At 32.7% G+C, this 20,178-nt stretch overlaps 2 protein-coding genes across 17 annotated transcripts; one reads left to right on the forward strand and one right to left on the reverse strand.

The window, feature by feature from the left end:
* Nucleotides 1-226: 226 nt before the first annotated feature.
* Nucleotides 227-19,843, reverse strand: LOC145092716 (LEAF RUST 10 DISEASE-RESISTANCE LOCUS RECEPTOR-LIKE PROTEIN KINASE-like 1.1). 16 transcript variants are annotated; one of them, XR_013702643.1, is made up of 9 exons: nucleotides 18,831-19,842; nucleotides 18,704-18,745; nucleotides 17,373-18,594; nucleotides 13,877-14,109; nucleotides 13,656-13,777; nucleotides 2,662-2,784; nucleotides 2,298-2,363; nucleotides 1,307-1,357; nucleotides 227-685 (listed from the first exon to the last, which is right to left on the reverse strand). XR_013702643.1 is itself a non-coding variant. In XM_079030692.1 (3 exons), exons 1-3 carry the CDS (start codon nucleotides 19,597-19,599, stop codon nucleotides 17,423-17,425), a joined length of 1,983 nt encoding a protein of 660 aa, XP_078886818.1. In that variant the 5' UTR covers nucleotides 19,600-19,841; the 3' UTR covers nucleotides 17,368-17,422. The 16 variants fall into 16 exon arrangements, 1 of the variants encoding a protein (XP_078886818.1); XR_013702636.1 differs by adding an exon at nucleotides 1,867-1,927 and having other exon boundaries at nucleotides 227-1,357; XR_013702635.1 differs by adding an exon at nucleotides 1,867-1,931 and having other exon boundaries at nucleotides 227-1,357.
* Nucleotides 7,610-8,838, forward strand: LOC145095428 (uncharacterized). The gene is made up of 3 exons (XM_079033311.1): nucleotides 7,610-7,689; nucleotides 7,788-8,410; nucleotides 8,531-8,838. The coding sequence occupies exons 1-3, from the start codon at nucleotides 7,610-7,612 to the stop codon at nucleotides 8,836-8,838; spliced, it is 1,011 nt and encodes a 336-aa protein (XP_078889437.1).
* Nucleotides 19,844-20,178: the final 335 nt, after the last annotated feature.

A 20,178-nucleotide genomic window follows, 5' to 3' on the forward strand; every position in this document is an offset into this window, starting at 1 on the left:
TCAAAAATGGCAACTTACATTCGTTTCTTTTTTCAAATAACTATATTAAACTTGAAAGTACCCAATGATATAGGCATAACACCTTTAATGAAAATAATAAAAAAATATGGAATTGTCCAAGATCTAATAAATATTGTAGAAAAATCATGTAAATGGTTCTTATTCCTTCCAAATCCATATCATCTATGATAAGCTAAATACAGATAAACAGTAAGAATACAAAATCTACAAAAATGGTTCTTACTCCTTCCAAATCCCATCAAAATCAATATCATTCTACAATGTCATTGGTCTTAATGACCTACACGATTGTGCACCAGTAATGTGTAAATAAACTTAGGTATGTTGTTATTTTGGGGACCACAACTTTATGATGTTGCCACGTATACAAAGATAAAAGAAATAAACACCACCCATAGTGAGTTCGAAGGCCCTTAAAAAAACCAGTTTTCTAGTAATAGACCATCCAATAACCATAAAAAATGGGACAAATCATAGCTGGGGTAAAATGGTCCAAAATACAAAGAATTCTGAAAATGCTTATTCCAATACCTCTTCATTATGCAGTAATCCATAAGTACTAATCCATCAGATCAATGTTCACTTCTTTTGGATAACCTGTCAGAAATTGATATCATAACACCATCTTCATCACCACTTATGTGACATTTGCTTAATATGGATACTACAAAACAAAAAATAAAAAATCAATCAAGTAAAAAAGGAAGTTAGAAAAGTTGACCCCTTAGCTTGCATGTAGAGTAGTAACCCAAAACCAACCATAACATCATAGATTTCTCTATAGCATCTTTTAACACTCAGTAAATGCAATAAGATGTAAAACAGCGATTGAAGTTATCCATACCCATTCTGAGGGTAAAATAGTCCAGATTACCCCATTAGGCTTTAATGACCAGACCACGAAACCATGAAACCAGAAGACAGATGTGATACTGTCTTCATCTACATCACAAATATTAAAGTGGATAGAAAAAAAAAAAAAACAAACATATAATAGAAAATTAGATCCAGATCTAAAACCATTTCAGCATGTTAGGTGAAACATCAAGTCCATTTTCTACCCTATGATACAACATTATCAAACTATGTATGTTATGTATCTCATGCCCCATTATGCAACACTATAAAAATCAAAATATGAATGTTAAAATAAGTTTGTTTGAGTCTAGAAGTCAAATATATATATATATATATATATATATATATATATATATATATATATATATACATACATATCCATGTAAAAAGCTTACATAGACCAATTTGGGACAGTGTAAGACCTTACCTTACAAACATGTTGGGGATATCTAATCTCAGATCAAGTATTGTATTTGAACTGCAAAAAGAAGAATTGAAATCTAGGTTGGTCAGAGTTGAAATCATCACCAAATAAACAATATTGCCAATAATGAAAGAAAAACAACTCCAGTTTGTTCAAAACTTTATTAGCAAAATGTGCTTGTTCAAGTTGGAAGCATTAATTTTTATAACATACATAATATTCATAGAGTGACAGCAAATGCAAGAATCTTTCGAGTTATAATCTCAGAAACCAACAACTATATAGTCTCCTTTCATCCTAATCTAATACATTTTCACATACTTGTTCTACAACCATTGTCAGTCAATCCATCAGAGCATTGTTTGGCAGACTTGTATTTGGTCCGAAGTTAACAAACAATAATAAAATTAGTAAATTATTAAAAGGGTAAAATGGTAAATGCAAATATAAAAACGACCTTGGGATGGTAAATGTTTCAAAAAGGGTAAAAAGGTAAATACATATATAATCCCTATTGCACTATAATTAGGAGCTTAAACTTGCAACCAATGAAAGATGATTACCAATCATATATAGGCATGTTGTTCCTCTTGGGGTTGAAAATACTTCAGACTTCCTTTGTGGCTGACTAAATAATAACCATTGATCAATCACATACATATATACATATTAGATCACACACACATCTGAAACCCTCAAAAGAGTCCAGATCAGATATGGTTTGTCAAATTGTAGGTTGAAATCATCTCATCCAAACCACGAAAAACCAAAAAATATATAACATGAAAGAGATATACAATGAATCAGAAACCAGAAAACACCATCTAGTTGTCTTTATAATTTGGAATTTACTTTTTTTTTACATAAAATCAAATTAAAACTCAATAAATTAAGGGTTAAAATATAAGAAAACACTTGCATAAGTTAATTCTATAAATAAAAGATATAACATGTAAAAGTGAAACAAATAGAAGAAAAGGTTGATTGTAACCACCTTTCAAGATTTCATCTTTAGGACATTCGTGGAGCCTGTTGTGCCAAAATCAAACACCTACAGCAGCTGAAAGATAATGTATTCAGAACCATAATGTCAAGACTGTTACATGTCGAAGGTGAATTGTAGGGGTTCTAGTATAAGAGCATGAATATATTCAAAGAAGTACAATAATCTCAATCAAATCTTCAGAATTTCCTCTAGGCCTGCCATGTGCACCTCAAATTGTCTATCTTGGAAATCAATTAAGATATGGCCTAAAATTTGTATCTTTATTTAAAAAAATACATTGGTGTGATAACTTCAACAATAAAAAGAGTTCGATATTCCTGCATATATTGGGTTAAATGTTTAAAATGTTTACCTTTAGCATGCCCTGTAAGTTAAGTAAACTAATTCCGTTTGATTTGAAGTTACTGATCAGAACCACCACCATGTCTACTCAATACACAGTTTTCTAAAAAAGAAACTCTTAACTTGAGAGTACCTGTGTAAATGAAAGTAATAATCCAGAGTAAATAAGTTATGAGAATTACGGGAGAGTAAGTTCTGCATCGATCGATGTCAATATGAGAGATTTATGAATTAATGTCAACAACCCATTATAGCGTGATGTACTTTCAAAGCACAACAACGTAAAAAAGAAATGAGGAAATGATACACAGAGTAAGATGCATGAAAAAATGGCCCAACCAAAACAGGTGTGAACAAACCATTCGTCAAAATTAGCCAAGACTACAGGTTTAACCTGGACAAAAATACTATGATTAGCGATAAAATCTAGAACAAAGAGAGAGGGAAAAAGATAGATAAAAATGGGGGTATATTGTGGTGGCTTACGATGAATCGTGATTGTGATGGTCGATGGCTGAGCGTGTGATGCCTTACGATGGCCTCTGATCAAAAAGTTTGAAGCTTTTGGTGGCTAGTGGGAGGTTGATGTATTTTTTTGTTCAGTGAGTAAGTGTGTTTGTGTCTATATCTATGTCGTGGTAGAGGCCGGTCATTGGAGACAACAGACGGCGGTGGGGGAAGCATTAGGTCGGCAATTCGATGGAAGTGGTAAACGATGGAGGCGAAAAATAGTAGTTGAGAACTTACGGTTTCAGTGAGAGAGTAAGGCAGAGAAGGAGAACCGCTTTTGGAGAGAGTGTGATAGGGTTTTGATAAGTGGTGGGTGGTGGCCGTCGTTAGGTTAGATTTGGGGAGTTTTGGTGGTAGCAATAATCAATGAATGTTGAAAGGTTCGATGGTGTTCTTCCAAATACATAGCTTGTAACTCGAAGATGTGGAGGCTTTAACTATGTTGGATGTGGGTAGATGAAGGGACAAAGATACAGAGAGCATATCAAATCAGAATATTGACACTGTGAAGTGGGGGTTAAATGGCGGTGGTGACAACGACGAATTCACCCATATTTTAAGCAACAAATTAGGGATATGCGATTTGAATTAGTCTTTAAATGAACAATCCTTAGACTTACGTACCTGTTGACCGAATAAGCTTTAATGCATCACATCATTGTACATATTGGAACTATTATTGTACCTCTACATTTTTTAAAATTTAAATCCTCTATATTGGGTAAGAGAATGACGTAGGTTTGAATGTTTCAACATTAATTTTACACTTGTATTTTGTAATTTGTTGATGGTTTGTTGTATTATTATCTTAAACATTTGGACGTTTTAAATCTATTTTAGGAAATAGTAAGATTTGTATAATATATATATATATATATATATATATATATATATATATATATATATATGTGTGTGTGTGTTTATTTATATTTTTATATTGTCGTATCTCTATCGCATCTTTATCTTGAATTTTTTAGTTTTTCGTTTCCCGTTTCCGTTCCGTATCCGTTTCTCGTTGCCGTATCCGTTTCCGTGCAACTTAGACTGTCACATCGGCTGCTCCTCCGGTAATTCATTAAGGGAAAACCACACTTGTCAAATTCAATTGAACATTTATTTTGGAGAAATGATCAAATTGAAATGATTTTTTTTATAATTAATGGAGTAAAATGACAATTTTTAAATGAAGATGACGCTAAGGATTTTGGACTACTAAAATTTAACGCCTATTTCCAACAAAAATATAATGCAAGTCATGATTATCAAGAACATAATGAAGTATAGTCACATGTGCCCCTATCATTAAGTGACATGTTAAAAAGATGTGGCAATCGTTGTGAGTAGTTCCAAAGAGGCTTCGACTGTTTCTTGTGGTACATCAATTTCATGGTGTTCGGCACCTATATGGGCTTCGGGGCTTGCTTGGCGCTGTTGTGGTAAATAGTCTTTACCACAACATAGAAGAGAAAACACACTTAGTACTACAAGAATATAAACAACTAGGGTAGTTTGTAAAGTTCATTTTGCAAAACGTATGGTGATTTTGTAAAATCTATTTAAATAATGATCATTTCTTGAAAAGAACTTAATCATGACATTTTAGACATTAATCCTCAGATTAATTGCCAAGAAAAACATTTGATAATCTAATTTAAATTGATTCTTAACAAGTCAACATGTAGCCATTAAATATCTACGACATGATTAAGAAATATGTTTTTATTTTTAAGATCGTATAGTTTTACATAGAAAAATGTGACATGTTTCACTAATGTTAGATATAGGAAAAGCTACATAAAAGTTCATATTTTTTTGTTCTATTGACAATAAAGTCACCTCTGTTTTTGTTTTTGTTTTTGTTTTTTGTTTTCTTCATTTTAACCATTGAAACCGACAATTACTTGCAATTGAACAATTAAAACCGGTTATTTTAACATCAATTCTATTTAATAAAAACCTAAAACCAATTAAAATATAAAAATATATTGTTATAAAATGTATCATCACTTTTTGAAGATGGAACTAAATCCAAATTTGATACAAAATGTTTTTCTGACTTCTTCAAACATATGAATTTTTTTCCAACAAATTCTTACTTATATACTCCTAATATGTAAACAACATGTATAAATGAGAGGAAAATAAAAGGTTATTATTAAATGACATTAACTTAATAACTATAAAAGTAAAGTTACTAAATTAGTTGTAATTTGAAAGGTCGTGGAGGTTTCAAATGAATACGATGAAAATCATAATGGTTTAGATGGGCTCTTTTATAAGAGTTATATAGATATTGATTACAATATACCACATTGTTACCAATATGCCCACGATTTTAAAAATCCAAACAACAAAGGCCATACGGTCTTCTTTTTCTCTTGGATTTTCATAATGATTACCAATATTAACAATGGTTTCATATTTGTCTTAAAACTTATTTATGCAACAGGAAAAAAAATCATTTGCATATCACCTTCCTTTTAATTGTGATTTTGATACATACCAACTCATATGAAGTTTTTTCAACCAATTACTTGGTATGTGAATGTATTTTATATCAAATTTTCATTTAGTTTCATCATAAAAAAGTGACGATACATTTCATAACAATATATTTTTACATTTTAATTGGTTTAGGATTTTATTAAATAGAATTATAATTAAATTTTGTATTTATTTATTATCATATATTAAAAATTAAATAAGTTGTAATGGTTGTATCAACATAAATAGATTATAATTTAATCTTAATATATATAATATTTGAGGTTAAAAATTTATTATGCATTGACAAAAACTACCTATATTTTGGCCTATTAACAAAATAGTCACATTTGATATTTTTTTTACAATTTAACCATCGAAACTTGATATTGTTAGTGGTTACCTAGAAATAGTCGATTCCAATGGTTTAATTGCAAGTAATAGCCGGCTTCAATAGTTAAAATGCAAAGAAAAAAAATCAAGGTTGACTTTTTTTTATCAATAGAGCCAAAAATGTATTTTATCCAGATTTTCCTTATATATAAATAAATTATTGTTATGGGTCAAATTAAATCCCATTTTCCCAAATATAAACGTATTGGAATAAATCCACAAAATAAAATTTTTAATGTATGTGGTAATGAACTCAAACTTAATTGACTTTAAAAAGCTCGATAGAAAAATTGAATATGGGGAAAATAGCTTATTTTACCGTTTTTTATTAAAGGAGTTGTTAAAATGTGTTCAAATCTTATCACTTGAAAATGGATTCTTCATACCAATTGGTGTCATACTATATCATACTATACTTGTAGCCTGTCATACCATACTATACTTGTAGCCTCTCGTATCATTTTTCCTCACCTTATAAAACTGGTGGGTGTCATACCACACCTTACAAAAAAAAAAAATTCTATTCTTTTTAATTAAATAAAATATAATTTAATATTTAGATATGTATAAATAGTATATCAATGTTATACTTGTTGTAAATTATTGAATGACACCAATAATTGGTGAATTGGTAAAAGATATCATGTCATACTATTTATATTATGTATGATAGGTAGTTTTGTTTATATATATAACATGCTCTTGTAAGAGTAAGATGGAACAATTTTCACGAAAGATAAAATATCTGATATCTTTCTAAATCTTCTTCTCCATCAAGTTTCTTTACGTATGTTATTTTAGTTTATTTTTAACATATCTTAATCACGTTGAATTTATAACACGTTATCAGCACGAAAGCTCTTATCAAGGTTATTAAACAAGTGGAAATCACATCTATCTTAATCAAGGTAAGTATTACTTAGTAAAAACAATATTAATTATAAAAACCTCCATCATCTTAAATTAACAATAATACTAATGAATTAATAAAATTATACATTATGGACATTATGGACTACTAACCATTTTTTTTATTTCTTATACTAACATTTCTTTATGTATTCTAATTTTTATGCATACTAACATTTACATTATGCAACTAATTTTTATTTATGCAAACTAACATTTACATTATGCAACTAACTTTTATTTATGCATACTAACATTTAAATTATATTTATTTATACATGTCAATGTTTATTTATATTTTAGATACTCTTATTAATTTTATTTAAACATTTACTAATATTTATTTATGTTTCTAATTATTAAAATTATACCAAGTAAGGTTATGTATTGGTTATAAGTGTTATTAGATGATTTATAGAATACATATACACACAACGAATATATATATATATATATATATATATATATATATATATATATATATATATATATATATATATGTAACGGTTATAAACAGCAAAAACAACGGCTATATTTTTTTTACTATAAATAAACATCTTTACCCTGTTTATTTTACCCACAACAAATATTTTCTCTTTTCTATCAAACAAATCAATTTCAAGAAATCAAGCTTCAAGATGATTCACCCTTTTGTGATAATCATGACTATGATAGTCATGTTACTTCTCATCCCAATTCTTAACATCGAAGATAATATGGAATTTCATCTACTTTTAGGCTTGTATACAATGTTAGCTTTACCGCTTCTTTTTTGTGTAATATTTATTGAAATAAATGGATTTTAATTTTAATTTTTTTTATTTTGTTTAAAATTTATAGTTACATTATGTCCAACATTGCAAAGCTCGAGTTTGCAGCACTTGAAGTTAGTGGGAAAAACTATGTGCCATGGATGATAGATGTAAAAATGCATCTTGAGTCCATGAGAATCTCAAATGCTATATACGAATTTAATAATTGCTTGGCACAAGACAAAGCAAAAGCACAAGTTTTCCTTCGTAAGCATATTGATGAAATGTTGAGATTTGAATGTCTTGATGTTACTGATCCAAGTATTCTCTGGAATCTTTTGAAAGAAAGATTTGATCATCAAAAGGAAGTTATACTTCCAAATGCTAGAGATGAATGGAGAACACTGAGGTTTCAAGACTTCAAGAAAGTGAATGAATACAACTCAGCTTTGTTCAGAATATGTTCACAACTCAAGTATTGTGGACAAGAAGTTACTGATGAAGATATGCTGGAGAAAACTTACTCCACATTTCATGCAACAAACATTACCTTGATGCAACAATATCGAATGCAAAAGTTCACAAGATATTCTGAACTAAATGCATGCGTGCTTGTTGCAGAGCAAAACAACGAGCTCTTGATGAAAAACCATAAATCTCGTCCAACAGGATCAGTAGCACTTCCTGAAGCAAATGCTACAAATACTGATGGTAATCGAAACAATACACGTGGATGAGGGCGTAGTCGTGGCCGAGGTCGAGGACGAGGTCGTGGCTATTTTAATCGAAACCAAAGCCATAATCAGAACCATAATTCTGGTCGTGGACAAGGTAATAATCGTGGTCGTGGCCAGAAAAGGAATAATTACCAAAATTCACAAAGAAACAATGTCCACACACAAGATAAGGCCAAAGTGGCAAGGCATGACACTGGGACATCACAAAAATCTGATGGTTCATGTTATAGATGTGGTAGCACGGGCCATTGGTCAAGGACCTGTCGCACACCTGCACATCTTTGTCAACTTTATCAAGAGTCCATTAAAGGAAAAGGAAAAGAAGCAAACCTCATTGATAATGTTGAATTCACTCCGCTAAATGTTGCTGATTTCTGCAATGACATGGAAGACATAAACTAAAAAGTAAATCTATTATTGTTCTAGTAAAACTGTTTTTCCTTCGTCTGTTTGATTTTTTTTTGTGTAATGCCTTTCCTTCAATAAATGAACTTTCTTTTTAATAATAATAATTATTATGTTTATTCACTTATTATTCCTTTCATATGTGAAGTTTAATATGAATCCAACTGGAGCGCAACACCAAGAAAAGATTGGAGATCTTTGTATAGCAGATAGTGGTAGTACACATACTATTCTGAAATCAAAGAAATATTTTTCAAAATTAGTACCAACAAAAACAATCATACATACAATATCAGGTCCTGCAGACATGATAGAAGGAATCGGGAAAGCCCATTTTATATTACCAAATGGTACAAGCTTTTGTATAGAAAATGCCTTATTTTCTCCAAAGTCTAATAGAAACTTATTAAGTTTCAATGACATATATTTCAAAGGATATGACACAAAGACTGTGACCATTGAAAATAAGAAATATATGTACATTATAGACAAAAATCGTGTGCTTGAAAAACTACCAACACTTGATTCCGGTCTGCATTATACATATATACATATGATTGAATCAAATATGGTAATCGAAAGAAAACATTGTGATCCTGGGACATTCAGTTTATGGCATGATAGGTTGGGCCACCCAAGATTAACAATGATGCGAAGGATAATTGAGAATACACATGGGCATCCATTGAAGGACCAAAAGTTCCCTCAATCCAATAGCATAAAACCATGTACATCTTGTTCCCCTGGAAAGTTAATTATAAAACACTCTCCAATGAAAGTTGAAAGGGAATCGCCTAGATTTCTAGAAAGAATTCAAGGTGATATATGTGGACCGATTCACCCTCCATCTGGACCATTTAGATACTTTATGGTCTTAATAGATGCATCCAGCAAATGGTCTCATGTTTGCCTATTATCAACTCGTAATATGGCATTTGCAAAGTTTCTTGCCCAAATTATTAAATTAAGGGCACATTTCCCTGATTATACTATCAAAAGAGTGAGACTTGATAATGCTGGTGAATTTACTTCACAAGCATTTAATGAATATTGTATGTCTGTCGGAATTGTTGTTGAGCATCCAGTTGCTCATGTACACACACAGAATGGTTTAGCTGAATCACTAATTAAACGTCTCCAGCTAATAGCTAGACCATTGATAATGAGGACTAAACTTCCTGTTTCTGTTTGGGGCCATGCAATCTTACATGCTGGATCATTGATACGCATGAGACCAAGTTCATATCATGTATATTCTCCACTACAACTTGCTTTCGGTCAAGAACCAAATATATCCCATTTGCGAATTTTTGGGTGTGCAGTATATGTCCCTATTGCACCACCTCAATGGACAAAAATGGGTCCTCAAAGAAGGTTGGGAATATATGTTGGTTATGAGTCACTCTCTATTATAAGATATCTTGAACCATTAACAAGTGATGTTTTCACAGCACGCCTAGCAGATTGTCAATTTGATGAGGCAAATTTCCCATCATTAGGTGGAGAAAAGAAGATTATGGAAAAGGATGTGTCATGGCATGAGCCTTCTTTATCATATCTTGACCCTCGCACAAGGCAATGTGACATGGAAGTTCAAAAGATAATGCATTTCTAAGAAATGGAAAATCAATTACCTGATGCATTTACTGACACAAAAAGGGTGACTAAATCATATATACCAGCTGTCAATGTTCCAGCTCGAATTGACATTCCACAAGGACAATCTGATGATAAAGTCACTCAAGAGTCTAAAACACGCCTGAAGCGTGGAAGGCCATTTGGTTCTAAGGATAAGAACCCACGAAAAAGAAGAGGAGCAGAAAATGCACTAGATCATGAGGAAAGTGTTCCTGGAGAAACACGAATTATTCAAATTCCCCTAGGAAAAGAGAATGATGCACAAAATTATGGTCAAACAAATAGAATATGTGACCAAAATGAAACTGATAGTATAAGTGCAATATTTTCTTATTCAGTTGCATGTGATATTATGAATGATGATCCTGAACCACAATCTGTCATTGAATGTCAAAGAAGAAATGATTGGGCTAAATGGAAGGAAGCTATGCAAGTTGAATTAAATTCTCTTAACAAGAGAAAGGTTTTTGGGAACATTATCCTCACACCTAAAGTTGTGAAACCATTAGGATATAGATGGATCTTCGTACGAAAAAGAAATGAGAAAGACGAAATTGTAAGATACAAGGCCAGACTTGTTGCTCAAGGTTTCTCTCAAAGACCTGGAATTGATTATGAAGAAACTTATTCACCGGTAATGGATGCAACCACTTTCAGATATTTAATCAGTTTGGCAGTATCTAAAAATTTAGAGATGCGTCTTATGGATGTTGTTACAGCTTACCTGTATGGATCACTTGATAGTGATATCTATATGAAAATCCCTGAAGGATTTAAAATACCTGAAGCGTTAAGTACAAACCCCAAAGAAGTGTATTCTATAAAATTACAAAGATCTTTGTATGGTTTAAAGCAATCTGGGCGCATGTGGTACAATCGTTTAAGCGATTATCTGACAAGTAAAGGTTATAAAAATAACACTATTTGTCCATGTGTATTTATTAAGAAAACAACATCTGGATATGTGATCATAGCAGTCTATGTTGATGATCTGAACATCATTGGAACGAATAAAGAAATCCTTGAAGTGATTGAACTTTTAAAGAAAGAATTTGAAATGAAAGATCTTGGAAAAACCAAATATTGTCTTGGTTTACAGATTGAGCATATGCCTAACGGAATACTTGTGCATCAATCAAATTACACAAAAAGGGTCTTGAAACGTTTCAATATGGACAATGCAAATCCTTTAAGCACTCCAATGGTTGTTAGATCATTAAATATTGACAAGGATCCATTTCGTCCATGCGAAGAAAATGAAGAAGTCCTTGGTTCAGAAGTGCCATATCTAAATGCAATTGGAGCTCTTATGTATCTTACTAATTGTACTAGACCTGACATTTCTTTCGCTGTAAACTTGCTAGCAAGATTTAGTTCAGCCCCAACAAAAAGACATTGGAATGGAATCAAACATATTTTTCGATACCTTCGAGGAACTAGTGATTTAGGGTTATTTTACCCTAACAATTCAAAACAAGGCTTGATTGGTTATGCAGATGCAGGTTATTTGTCCGATCCTCATAAAGCTAGATCTCAAACTGGATACGTATTCATGAATGGAGGTACTGCAATTTCCTGGCGTTCTCAAAAGCAAACACTTGCTGCCACATCCTCAAATCATGCTGAAGTGATTGCACTAAATGAAGCTAGTAGAGAATGTACATGGTTGAGATCGATGACACAACTAGTTTTAACTTCATGTGGACTTGAAAAAGACATAGGTCCAACTTTGATATATGAGGATAACTCAGCATGCGTCACTCAAATGAAAGAAGGATATATCAAGAGCGACAGGACAAAACATATACCTCCAAAGTTTTTTGAGTACACTCAAGAGCTTATAAAGAATCATCAAGTTGAAATCAAATATGTTTAATCCAGCAACAATGTAGCAGACCTTTTTACGAAGGCACTTCCTACTGCAACCTTCAGGAAACATGTACATGGCATTGGAATGCGACATGTGCATAGAATATAATGTAACAGATGTCTAAATAAGGGGGAGTCAACTATACACTGCACTCTTTTTCCCTTCGCTAAAGTTTTTTTTTTCCCACTGGGTTTTCTTTAGCAAGGTTTTTAATGAGGCAATACTTCAAAACTGAACTCTAAATTAGAAATGGTGTCATCCAAGGGGGAGTGTTGTAAATTATTGAATGACACCAATAATTGGTGAATTGGTAAAAGATATCATGTCATACTATTTATATTACGTATGATAGGTAGTTTTGTTGTATATATATAACATGCTCTTGTAAGAATAAGATGGAACAATTTTCACGAAAGATAAAATATCTGATATCTTTCTAAATCTTCTTCTCCATCAAGTTTCTTTACGTATGTTATTTTAGTTTATCTTTAACATATCTTAATCACGTTGAATTTATAACAATACTTTATTTATAGAGTAGAGGTGAACATTGGGACCCAGGAAAGGTAACATATGAGCTTTCTCGGGCTTTGACCGGTAAACAGGTGGGTCAGGCAAGGGCTTCAACAGGTCGAGTTTTCAAGAGTATACTTTTTTGTCGGACTATACATGGATCAGTTTTACATGATTAAAAAAAAGGATTTACTAAGTCTGTGAGTATGATTCCATTGGTGTTAATGTTCACTCGTTATCACTAATCTGATTCGTGGTAGTGGTATAGCTTTGGAGCGGAAAACTATAATGAGATAAACAAGCCAATTTTGCTTACAAATTTTATCTAGACAATGAGATAAAGATTGTAACTGGTTATGTTCCTAATTACGGTTGTAGGCTAGGAAAGAGTATGAATTTCTTTTAAACTATGTGTTTATAGTTTTCCGTCCCAAAGATTGACCAATGATTAAACTGATCATTTGCGGTGATGATTTCTTTCTTTTATCAATACTTCGATAGCTCCACTGTATGCTCATTATCACATATTTTATTAGTCTTGGACATAATTTTGAAGCTCAATAAAATAAAAGAGGATTAAGCATACAAATAAACAAACCAAAATAAGTAGGATGCATTAGTATGAAGAAATAAAAGTAAAATGAGGATGCTATAATAGGAAGAAATGAAATTAAAATTTTATAATAAACAAACCAATAAAATATGTTTCTATTACTTAAGAAACATAAAAAAAAAATCGAGAAACCCAACTTTCAGGCCTAAACGCAGCCCATGCAAGGCCTAAATGCCTTACCAGGTTGTTTTTCAAGGATGGCCTCCCGATCTTACTTCCACTAGTTGAGTAAGATTTGACCATGACCGACATTTTGGGCCAGTAGGATGGGTTGGGTTGAGGTCGCGCACCCTTTTTTGCACCTATGTTTACGAGTTGAGAATCAGTCGGATTGGGCTTTTAAATATTAACGTAGTAACAAAATAGGAAATAACATCTACATTTACTATTATTATACTTACAGAAAAGTTCCTCAAGGAAACAACACTTTTCTCCAAAAATGTTATTCTCTGACTATGTCAACTCCTAAGTTGGCCCACATCTCTCACTACATTGTTGACATACGACCTACTACCCACAGAGTGCTCGATTCACATTGAAAATAAGGTGTCGTTTGTTTTTTCGAAGCGAAAATACCTAAAGTCTGCGGATCACCTCTGCAAACCTTTTGTAGCAGAAGAGGGAGACCAAACGTCTGCAGCATGTAATAAAAAGTTTGTTTGTGTTTTTAACATCTACAGACTGTTGCAATAAGTTAAAGTAAGGTGTGAAGAGGTTTGAAGCATAGGGTCAAGTGTTGCGCTACGCAACAGTTTTTAAGTCAGAAATCTACTGAAAAACAAACAGTTGCGAATGGCCAACTGTTGCATGTGTGCTGCGTAGCGCAGCAATAAGTGGTCAGAAGTGTTTTAAAAAAAAACAGCACCTAAGACTCCTACTTTAGTTGTTAACATTAATAATTGTACATTTTCTGCAGTAAACCACCGATTAACAACATTTTATTTTCGTCAACTATTGGTACCCTCTTGGACTACTAATCGAATAAAATTTTATACTCCTGCAAATCGATACCATGATCTCAAGAATGTAAAATCTCTACAAACCAAGGGGTGTTTGGTTCAAATAAAGTTTTGGAACGAATGAAATCTATCAAATGAACTAGAATGTGAAGGAACTAGAATCTATTATGTGTCTGGTTGACATAGAATGAAATCTGATCTTCTTGATTTCATATTTTAAAATGAATTGGAAAGTAGGTTATATAATATGACCAAAATAATGTTTATGATTTTGTTTAACTTATTATTATTATCAATAAAAATGATAAATGTTCATTAATTAAACTCTTATCCACTCGAACTTATGTAGGCATGTTAACGTGAGTAAGTGCTTATGGGTGTGGGTATTAGGTTGGGATAGGGGATGAGGTAAGGTGGGGTGTGCATCGATGTGGGCTTGTGGATGTTGGTATGTATGCAAATATGTGTACGTTTACGTATATTTATGGGTGAGTATGTAGTGTAGGGGTGGGCATAAAGTCTGGGTGGGTAATGTAAGGGTGGGACGGGGTATGAATATGTGTATGGGTGTTAGGGTAAGGTGGGTGGAATGGGTGGTGAATGATTGGGTGAGGGTATAGAAGTGATGATGATAACATGCTCTAATTTAATGAACTATGGAAAAAATTAAGATGGGATGGATAAACTCTTTCTCTTTATAATAAAACATAAGTAATGATCAAGGTTGTAGAACTCGTTACTCGGTACCTGTTCGGCCGACTACCGAGTAGCGAGTACTCGGGAGTACTCGTGAGTACTCGGGGAGTACTCAAATTTGGAAATTTGTGCAAAAATTCTTTTAGGGAAATTATATATGTCAAAATCATAAGATAAAATCATAAGTTGATTGAAATATATAACAAAATTGGATACATGTGAAAACACAAAAAATGAAAAACACATAATAGTGTCACTTCGTGAATAATTACTGGAAATTTAAGATATATATATATATATATATATATATATATATATATATATATTGTAATAATCACATATGTGTGTGTTAAATAATAAATTATTAAGTATATTATACATATTAATTACCGAGTTGAACGAATTTCACAACACTACTCAGTTCGCAAGGGGCCGATCGGGGAGTACTCGGGATTATGTAACTCGCCTCGGCAAGGGGGAAGTAGCGAGTACTCGGAGGAGTAATCGGTCAACTCGGTGAGTTTTACAACACTGGTAATGATATATAAATATATTTTTAGTCAAAAAAATTACAAATTCTTTCACACATAATTTAATGTAATTTAAAAATTCTACTGTTTTTGATTTTTCGCTCAAATACAATTTTCTACTTGAATTCAAATTTTATTTCCTTCAAAAGTCGTAAATCAAACACGTGCTAAAAGTCAAAGATACTTATAAAAAATTATAAATTTTAGAAGTTGCATCAAATCCAGTAAAACCGAAAAAAAAAAAAAAATTAAAAGGTTTTTTCTTTTGGTAGAAAATGAAAATAATAGTAAGTTTTTCAAAAGCTTTACCACAAAATATCAAAAATAGTCATGATTTTTGTAAGTTGACCACTTGCAAAAGTTCAGATTTTCGGCACGTAAAAAAAATTGTTTTTTTAATTTATTTTTTGTAAACTTCAACCTTTATGATTGTTTTTCGTAAGAACTTCATTTCTATCTAAATTTTTTTATTGTAACAAGGGTTTTTTATGAACATATTACATACCAAATTCAGATATCAGAAAGTCATACTTTTTTCAGTATTGTAAAAATTGGTCTAGTCATTAATCAGTACTTAGGCGTTAGGCGGCCTCGACCTGTCTACAATTGATATTAAGCGGCCTTTTAATGCGGTCTCAGTCAATATTGGTTTCTTGGCGGAGCTAGGCAATACTAGGTGGCCGAAATTTTCAACATTTTCAATTTCAAAATTTTCAAATATTATACTAAAATTTTCAAAATTTCGAAATTTTAAACTTTCAAATAATATATCAAAAGTTTTAATTTTCAAAATTACAAAATCTCAAATTTTCAAATTTTTAAATACTTATTTTTTTATGATATATTAATTTATGAATAATTTATGCTCCATGATTAATCCCCGTCTAGACGATTATTCTCTTATCCTTAGTCGTCCAACTAACTAACATCCATCGTTTTTTATAACCTTAACTTTTTTAGCTCCAAAATAGGTTATTCGATGAAAAATAAGGAAAAAAAAATTCAACTTTGATCCTTCATAAATTTAAAAATGAACTATGTTTGAGCTAATTATTATTATTATTATTATTATTATTATTTTGTAACAAGAGTCATGCATTCACATACTACACTCTCAATAGGACGTGGAAAAATAATATTTTTTTAGCTACAAAGTAGAATATTCAATGAAAATTATAAAAAAAAAAAAATTATAATTTTTGCATATGAACTTCATGACAATCATTAGAGCATTTGGGTTAATCACAAAAATGACTTGTAAAAATCTTTAAAGAAGTCATAGGCCATCAAGATTTTAGCAGATTTTGAACTAGAAAACTTTATAAACAAAAAGTTCAAAAAAAATATTTGAAAAATAAAATTGAAGACCACCTAAATTTCCACCCATATAAAAAGAATCACATACCATCAAAATTTTAAAAGATAGTAGTGCAAAAATTAATGTCATTTTGTATTTTCTTACCTTTTTTTTTTTGTAAAAACCTTTGAAATGAAAAGAAATTTTCCCCTATTTGAAAGAAACTTGAAGTTTGCAAGCTCTCATGGAAGTGCAAACTCAATACAATTCAGCAATTGATAAAACTGCTCCATCGGTGGTATGCAATAATGATGCATCTCTAATAGTATTTACATTCCTTTTACTGATCTCATGAAAAGTTTCATATCCAGGCATAGAAACGATGGAATAATCGAACAGAAACCATACTATGTACCTGAATTTGCACGATGATGCTTTGTTCTGATACGACTCTTCATTGGGAATCTATGTAACGCTTAGTGTAGTTGATACGGTGCTTTCGCTGTGCCATTCACCGGTGACGGAAACCGGCGAAGGCAGGAAGTCTTTCAACAAAACCGTCTTATCACTGGCTTCAGACGGTGGTGGCGGTTTTACAGAATCAATTCTCCCTGGGGCTTGAATATCCTCCAACACATCCAACACCTCACTCATCGTAGGCCTCATTTCTGAATAATACTGTAAACATTGAAAAGCCAACTCTGCCACTGATGTTATCATCCTCATAATTTCAGCATCTGAATCGGATCCTAGATCCGGGTCTATTAATTGATCTAACGCACATCTTTGTATCCTGTTCAAAGCTAGATTAGCCAAACTAATCTCATCTTGTGACCTGCTTAAATCGACAGCCACCATTGATGATATTAGTTCAATCAAGACCACTCCAAAGCTGTAAACATCACTCTTATCCGTTAATTGGTAACAATGGTGATATTGGGGATCCACGTATCCTGGGGTTCCCTGAGGAGCTGTAGACACGTGAGTGACATCATTCGGTATCAGCCTCGAGAGCCCAAAATCTGCTACCTTGGCACTGAAATTGTGATCAAGGAGAATGTTACTGGTCTTGACATCTCGGTGTATGATTTCAGAGGCATGAAGGTACACCAACGCTCTGGCAGTTTCGATAGCAATGTTCATTCTTAATGGCCATGTCAAAAAGCTTGGATTTGCTAGTTCTCCATGGAGGTGATCTGCAACAGTGCCATTGGAGATGTACTCATACACAAGGAGAAGCTCATGGCTTTGTCGAGAAGTGCAACCATAGAGGACCACGAGGTTGGGGTGCCTCAATCTGGTGAGGATTTTGACCTCATTAATAAATTGTTTGACTCGCTTGTAATTGTGCTCGTAGAGTCTCTTCACTGCAACTTCTCTCCCATCTTGGAGTTTTCCATAGTAAACAGCTCCAAAACCTCCATTCCCCAGTTCCTTAGAAGGGTCGAAATTTTCGGTGGCATTTTCAAGCTCTGTGTAGGAGAAAACAGAGACACCATAGAAAAGACTCCCATCTTCATTGTTTGGTGATATGTCGTCCTTTGATGAGTAATAGGAAGGAAGGTTGGTCTTGTAGCATCGCCAGATTATGAACATAAGAAGAGAGAGGATGAGGATGAAGGCAGATCCAGCGAGAACTATAGCAAGAAATTAAAATACCTTTAGGTAAAAATTCTTACAGATGTATGTGTGTGTTTATGTGCATTTGTAATAGTGTATCGAACAATCGATCAAGGGATATTTTACCTAGGATGAGTGTCAGTTTTCTGTGTGTTTTTTCTATTTCTGCTGCAATTAAACAGTTACATTTCAATTAATTCTGGTGTACCCAAAATAAGGAGAAAAGGAAAAGGAAAAGATAAGGCATAAATACCCTTTTTTGTGTTGGTAGACTTGAGTCCATCATGGTTATGCCAGTGCGCATCACCCTTTTTGGCATTGGAACACAGAAACCGTCCATCAGAAGTATGACACTGGCCTTCTTCCTTGTGACACTTATCGCAGGAAGGTGACAGCTTAATTGAAACAGAGAATACAGAACTGAGAAGAGAAAATATGTTGGTCTCATTAAGTACTTTATGGCCACCCGTCTCTACAGGCAGCAGTATAACTTGACATGTAGGTGGGTGATCACTAAGAATTGATGTGTTGCTGATTGAATACCTATAGTAGAAGTTGTGATCTTTACATTTGTTATAGCTATTGTAATTAAGTTGGTGAAAATAAGCCTCCGTTTGTGCATCATAAGTGGAATTGTTTGTACATTTGTAGAGAGTGATGAAGGGTAGGATCGAAATTGAATACAAAAGAGGAGTTGGAGAAGTGAAATTATACATAAGTGCCTCACACCTTTCCTTCTGTACAAGTGTTTTAAACATTTTGTTAACAACCCAGACTGAAGAATCAGATACAAAATTGCCATGAATCTCATATGAGCCTCTTCCAAGATGAATTATCCCACCATCGGAAGTACAGTTGACCTGGATCAATCCGCATTGCCTGTCAGCGGCTTTATAAAAAGGGTACTTGAATGGGGCCAAATTTGGACAGCTGAAACTTTCAGGGCAGTTAGTTGTAGAAATGCTGTGAAGAAAAGGTAGACAAGAGAGAAGAAAGGAGGCAAAAAAGACTACAAGAATCATTTCAGATGTCCAAGGAGAAAAGGGTTAGTTAGATACTTACTATCAGCCAGATCTATGTATTCTCCAGAGGAAGTACTCTTTGAAACAGTTAGACCGAAAGATGTGAGGTTTTATGTAACATTTAATAAGCTTTCTCACTCAAAGACTCAGCTAATTGCCCCAGCGTGCATGCCAAAAGCATTGAAATTCCACCACTTTTTGTAATTTTCTCCTTATTGAAAAAGACGAACAAGACTTTTGAGTCACCCTTCTCCTCTCCTCCATTCATCCTTAACCCTTTTTAAACGCCAAAATGTCACTTGGAAAATTATATGTGATTCCCATTTATGCCCCATCTAATACGTTTCAACTCACCATAATCCAAACTTACGCGAATAAGGCATCTTTAGAATTTAGACACTGTTTTCTTAAATTTCCAAAATCATATCATCCTAGAAAAAAAAAGTATATAATTGTTCACCGACAGAAATATTAGACCATGAAGTTGACCTTAGGATGAGTCTTGGACCAATCAGTAAAGTTGTACACCTGAATCATGCAAAGAACCCACTTGAAGAAAGTTAGCAAGGTAAGATAAGG

This window comes from Lactuca serriola, chromosome 3, assembly GCF_051521515.1.
Source record: "Lactuca serriola cultivar US96UC23 chromosome 3, Lser_US96UC23_V15, whole genome shotgun sequence".
Lineage (NCBI taxonomy): Eukaryota > Viridiplantae > Streptophyta > Magnoliopsida > Asterales > Asteraceae > Lactuca > Lactuca serriola.

Excerpts from the sequence above, each read along its gene's own strand:
- LOC145095428 (XM_079033311.1), top strand. The coding sequence starts at position 7,610 with ATGACTATGATAGTCATGTTACTTCTCATCCCAATTCTTAACATCGAA. Across the intron at positions 7,690-7,787 it reads TTTCATCTACTTTTAGGCTT|TTACATTATGTCCAACATTG; the intron begins GTATACAATGTT and ends TAAAATTTATAG. Across the intron at positions 8,411-8,530 it reads AAATGCTACAAATACTGATG|GTAATAATCGTGGTCGTGGC; the intron begins GTAATCGAAACA and ends GTCGTGGACAAG.
- LOC145092716 (XM_079030692.1), bottom strand. The coding sequence starts at position 19,599 with ATGATTCTTGTAGTCTTTTTTGCCTCCTTTCTTCTCTCTTGTCTACCT. Across the intron at positions 18,746-18,830 it reads GTCTACCAACACAAAAAAGG|CAGAAATAGAAAAAACACAC; the intron begins GTATTTATGCCT and ends GTTTAATTGCAG. Across the intron at positions 18,595-18,703 it reads AAAACTGACACTCATCCTAG|TTCTCGCTGGATCTGCCTTC; the intron begins GTAAAATATCCC and ends TTCTTGCTATAG.